The 5213-nt window shown below is 59.4% G+C and overlaps 1 protein-coding gene across 1 annotated transcript; it reads right to left on the reverse strand.

The window, feature by feature from the left end:
- Positions 1 to 239: 239 nt before the first annotated feature.
- On the reverse strand, positions 240 to 2813 carry LOC136315084 (uro-adherence factor A-like). Its single transcript, XM_066246263.1, has 3 exons — positions 2747 to 2813; positions 900 to 2435; positions 240 to 742 (listed from the first exon to the last, which is right to left on the reverse strand). The coding sequence occupies exons 1-3, from the start codon at positions 2811 to 2813 to the stop codon at positions 240 to 242; spliced, it is 2106 nt and encodes a 701-aa protein (XP_066102360.1).
- Between the last annotated feature and the right edge of the window lie 2400 nt (positions 2814 to 5213).

Raw genomic sequence — 5213 nt, forward strand, 5'->3', positions numbered from 1 at the left:
GTAGGGTTTGGACTCAGAAGGACAGAGTTCACCTCCTAGCGAGGTGATCTTCGGGAAGTCATTTAACGTCCCTCGTCCGGAGGTTGAGGTCACGACAGCTGCCCTGTCTGGACGTCTGGACCTGGTCAGATACCCCCAGGGAGCTGCGGGAGTCGGTGCGCCCCTCACCACCCTGCCCGTCGGCTCCCCACCTTGCTGTTTGTTGTTCTAACCGCGGGCTGTGGGGAAAAGCTCTCGAGTTACGGAGCTGGAGGAGTCGAGGGATGTAGCTGGGTCTGGGTGAGGAGACGCTCTGTGGTCAGTGACGAGGTCTGGGTGAGGGTACGCTCTGTGGTCAGTGACGGGGTCTGGGTGAGGAGGCGCTCTGTGGTCAGTGACGAGGTCTGGGTGAGGAGACGCTCTGTGGTCAGTGACGAGGTCTGGGTGAGGGTACGCTCTGTGGTCAGTGACGAGGTCTGGGTGAGGGTACGCTCTGTGGTCAGTGACGAGGTCTGGGTGAGGAGGCGCTCTGTGGTCAGTGACGAGGTCTGGGTGAGGATGCACTCTGTGGTCAGTGACGAGGTCTGGGTGAGGGTACGCTCTGTGGTCAGTGACGAGGTCTGGGTGAGGAGACGCTCTGTGGTCAGTGACGAGGTCTGGGTAGGGTACGCTCTGTGGTCAGTGACGAGGTCTGGGTGAGGGTACGCTCTGTGGTCAGTGACGAGGTCTGGGTGAGGGTACGCTCTGTGGTCAGTGACGAGGTCTGGGTGAGGAGACGCTCTGTGGTCAGTGACGAGGTCTGGGTGAGGAGACGCTCTGTGGTCAGTGACGAGGTCTGCGTGAGGGTACGCTCTGTGGTCAGTGACGAGGTCTGGGTGAGGAGACGCTCTGTGGTCAGTGACGAGGTCTGGGTAGGGTACGCTCTGTGGTCAGTGACGAGGTCTGGGTGAGGGTACGCTCTGTGGTCAGTGACGAGGTCTGGGTGAGGGTACGCTCTGTGGTCAGTGACGGGGTCTGGGTGAGGAGACGCTCTGTGGTCAGTGACGAGGTCTGGGTGAGGAGACGCTCTGTGGTCAGTGACGAGGTCTGGGTGAGGGTACGCTCTGTGGTCAGTGACGAGGTCTGGGTGAGGAGACGCTCTGTGGTCAGTGACGAGGTCTGGGTGAGGGTACGCTCTGTGGTCAGTGACGAGGTCTGGGTGAGGGTACGCTCTGTGGTCAGTGACGAGGTCTGGGTGAGGAGACGCTCTGTGGTCAGTGACGAGGTCTGGGTGAGGGTACGCTCTGTGGTCAGTGACGAGGTCTGGGTGAGGGTACGCTCTGTGGTCAGTGACGAGGTCTGGGTGAGGAGACGCTCTGTGGTCAGTGACAAGGTCTGGGTGAGGGTACGCTCTGTGGTCAGTGACGAGGTCTGGGTGAGGGTACGCTCTGTGGTCAGTGACGAGGTCTGGGTGAGGAGACGCTCTGTGGTCAGTGACGAGGTCTGGGTGAGGGTACGCTCTGTGGTCAGTGACGAGGTCTGGGTGAGGGTACGCTCTGTGGTCAGTGACGAGGTCTGGGTGAGGAGACGCTCTGTGGTCAGTGACGAGGTCTGGGTGAGGAGACGCTCTGTGGTCAGTGACGAGGTCTGGGTGAGGGTACGCTCTGTGGTCAGTGACGAGGTCTGGGTGAGGGTACGCTCTGTGGTCAGTGACGAGGTCTGGGTGAGGGTACGCTCTGTGGTCAGTGACGAGGTCTGGGTGAGGGTACGCTCTGTGGTCAGTGACGAGGTCTGGGTGAGGGTACGCTCTGTGGTCAGTGACGGGGTCTGGGTGAGGGTACGCTCTGTGGTCAGTGACGGGGTCTGGGTGAGGGTACGCTCTGTGGTCAGTGACGGGGTCTGGGTGAGGGTACGCTCTGTGGTCAGTGACGAGGTCTGGGTGAGGGTACGCTCTGTGGTCAGTGACGGGGTCTGGGTGAGGGTACGCTCTGTGGTCAGTGACGAGGTCTGGGTGAGGGTACGCTCTGTGGTCAGTGACGGGGTCTGGGTGAGGGTACGCTCTGTGGTCAGTGACGGGGTCTGGGTGAGGGTACGCTCTGTGGTCAGTGACGAGGTCTGGGTGAGGGTACGCTCTGTGGTCAGTGACGAGGTCTGGGTGAGGGTACGCTCTGTGGTCAGTGACGAGGTCTGGGTGAGGAGACGCTCTGTGGTCAGTGACGAGGTCTGGGTGAGGGTACGCTCTGTGGTCAGTGACGAGGTCTGGGTGAGGGTACGCTCTGTGGTCAGTGACGAGGTCTGGGTGAGGGTACGCTCTGTGGTCAGTGACGAGGTCTGGGTGAGGGTACGCTCTGTGGTCAGTGACGAGGTCTGGGTGAGGGTACGCTCTGTGGTCAGTGACGAGGTCTGGGTGAGGGTACGCTCTGTGGTCAGTGACGAGGTCTGGGTGAGGGTACGCTCTGTGGTCAGTGACGAGGTAGCTGAGGGACACCTAGGACGACCGCGTTCCTGAGACGGGACTCGTTAGACAGGAAGTGCGGCCGTACTCCTGTTCTGACGAGGAACCGGAACAGGTGCTCTGAAACCGCGGTGACGGGGCCTTTGTTCCGCGGAGTGACTCTCGTGGACGATGCGTACTTAGCTCAGGCGGGCTCAGCTGGAGGTCTTCCCGAGAGCTCTGAGCAGCCCGTGAGTCTGGCTGTGCGCAGGGGTAGGACTCCTGACGTCACAAACCCGCCGGGACCCAGACGGCCTGTCCCCCGTTCTCCTTCCTCCTCCCCTCCCCCCAGACCTGGTGACACGTGTGAGGAGTCCTGGGTCAGCGGCAGGGGACCTGGGCCGCGTTTCTGCACTGACATCGTCCGGGTCCCAGATCTCTCTCTGCCCCCCCCCCCCCCCCCCCCCCGCCACGGGCCACGCCTTTCTCTTCTTCCCACCTGGATTCAATTCAGTGCTCGTCTGTCCTGCTTAGGTCCTCGGTAGGAGAGGACCACGGGCCCACGGTGACGGGGCTCACACACAGGTGGAGGTGCCCGAAGCCTAGAGCTCCCGTCACCAGCCCCGCAAGCTGCTGGTTAACTCGTTGAGTTCATGGAAAGGGTGCCTTGCTTTCACGAATTTGAAAAAGGCCGGGCTGTACAGGTCAACAGATTTCCTTGTTTCAGGTTTCTTTACGGATAGGCGGGGGAGGGCTTAGAACCCAGCCTTTCAGGGGTACGTGACCCCGAGCTCTCTTTTGAATGCGGAACGTTGGGGGACTGGAATTCCCTGGACCACCCGTAGGTAAACTGCGGAGTCAGTGCCTGCCCGCCCCTCCCCCACCACGCAGCGGCAGGAGGAAGCGCGTTCCGGAGGGCGGGGGAGGTCCGGCCAGACGGTCAGAGCTCGGAAGTCCCGTCAGAGGTCCTCCAGGCCGACACGCTCTCGCGCTGGTGTGCAAACACCTCGTTTCTGCCCTCACTCGCCTTCTGTTGGAGGAAAAGGCCACACGGTCGGTCTCCTCCTGCCCCCGCCCCCACACACACCCTCTCCCCCTGGGGACACGCTCTATCCCGGGGTTTTCTCCTGCATCTGTTTCCTCTCTCTGACCCTCCGCCCAAGTCGAGAACGTGTGATAATCCTTCAGAGAACACAGGTGTTTCTTTTTCTCAGTGGAAAGAGAACGGACTTTAGCAAAAAAAAAAAAAAAAAAAAAAAGGAAAAGAAAAAGAAAAAAACAGGGAGGCTTTTATTGATATCTCATAACGACCGTGTTTGAAAATCCAGGAATTCATTCAAATTTCTCTGGTGTTGAGGTCACACCTTCCTTATTCTCCACGGTAAATAATCACGTGCTTGAATTGTACTGTGACCCCGCGTCCCCCCCCCCCCCCCAGCTGAGATCACAGAAGAGACTTTTCACCGCAGGAACTACGTGCCACGCCCCCTCGGTTCTTGCCCGCGGCCCGGTAACCAGGCATCTGTCCTCGTCACTGGAGACGTATCAGGTGCCAGCAGGAGCCAGGCCCTGTCCCAGGCGCACCGAGGAGTCGCCTGTGTGGCGCGTGGTCACTGGTGTGGCGTGGATGAGGTGGTGCTAACGTGGCCTCTTCTAAAAAGCGTCCCTTGGGTCCCAGTTCTGAATCCGGTTCTGGTGGGGGTTTGTGCGCCCGCCAAGTCTCCCAAAGCAGTGGTCCCCAACCTTTTTTGGGCCATGGACCGGTTTAATGTCAGAAAATATTTTCACGGACCGGCCTTTAGGGTGGGACGGATAAATGTATCACGTGACCAAGACAAGTGTCAAGAGTGAGTCTTAGATGGATGTAACAGAGGGAATCTGGTCATTTTTAAAAAATAAAACATTGTTCAGACTTAAATATAAATAAAACGGAAATAATGTAAGTTATTTATTTCTTTCTCTGTGGACTGGTACCAAATGGCCCACAGACCAGTACCGGTCCGCGGCCCGGGGGTTGGAGACCACTGGTATAAAAGGCTTAGGCTGTCGCGGGATGATTTGTTTACTCAGGGTTGGGACAGAGCTTGCTTACAGGTTCCCCAGGTCTTACCTCCCCTCTGTCTCTCCAGAGAGAAAGTCCAGTCTCGTCCTCAGGAATCCTGGTGTAGAATCCGCAACCCAGGTGCTCTGCGCCCTGGTTGAGCCTGTATCAAAGCTTGGGCGGGTCCAGGTGCTGCTCAGAGCCCGCCTGTGGGAGGCCGTCCGGCCCCCCGCCCACGCAGCTGGCTGCTAACGAGGCCAGCGTGCCTCTCTCGGCAGGCAGGCGGACAGGGGGGCAAAACAGGCCAGGTCTCTGCTCAGCCCGTGTTTAGATTTTGGGGGCTGGGAAGCCCCCCTCTCCTCCCCCTCACCAGTCTCATTTCTGGACCGTGTTTCCTACCTCCGTCCAGTGATGACTTCCACCGTACCTGTCCCAGGATGGAAGACCTTCCCCCTCCATGCTCCTTCCGACGCCAACCAGCAGCACCTCGGGGAACTGCTCCCAAACCCGAGTCCAGAGGGCGGCGGTGACCCTGGGCTCTGAGGACACAGTGGACTCCTGCGACGTGCAGCTGGGCCCCGCAGTGCTTTCTTGACCTACTAGCCAGTTAAGCGAAATGGGATGTTGAAGCTTCTTACTGAAGCAGGCTTTTCCGAGTTTTATAAAACGTAACACCCAACTCCCTTTGCCCCTTTGCCCCTTTCCCCGTCAGGACCTAGCGACCTGCCTCCGTGAACACCTCCTCTGCCTGAAGGGTCCGGTAGGATGGGGGTCTTCAAC

This window comes from Saccopteryx bilineata, chromosome 11 (genome assembly GCF_036850765.1).
Source record: "Saccopteryx bilineata isolate mSacBil1 chromosome 11, mSacBil1_pri_phased_curated, whole genome shotgun sequence".
Classification (NCBI taxonomy): Eukaryota; Metazoa; Chordata; class Mammalia; order Chiroptera; family Emballonuridae; genus Saccopteryx; species Saccopteryx bilineata.

What these genes read in the sequence shown, in the direction of transcription:
- LOC136315084 (XM_066246263.1), bottom strand. Translation starts at nt 2,813, where the DNA reads ATGTCAGTGCAGAAACGCGGCCCAGGTCCCCTGCCGCTGACCCAGGAC. An exon ending in CTCCTCACACGTGTCACCAG is followed by an intron (nt 2,436 to 2,746) that starts GTCTGGGGGGAG and finishes GGTGTCCCTCAG; the next exon opens with CTACCTCGTCACTGACCACA. An exon ending in CTCGTCACTGACCACAGAGC is followed by an intron (nt 743 to 899) that starts GTACCCTACCCA and finishes CTCCTCACCCAG; the next exon opens with ACCTCGTCACTGACCACAGA.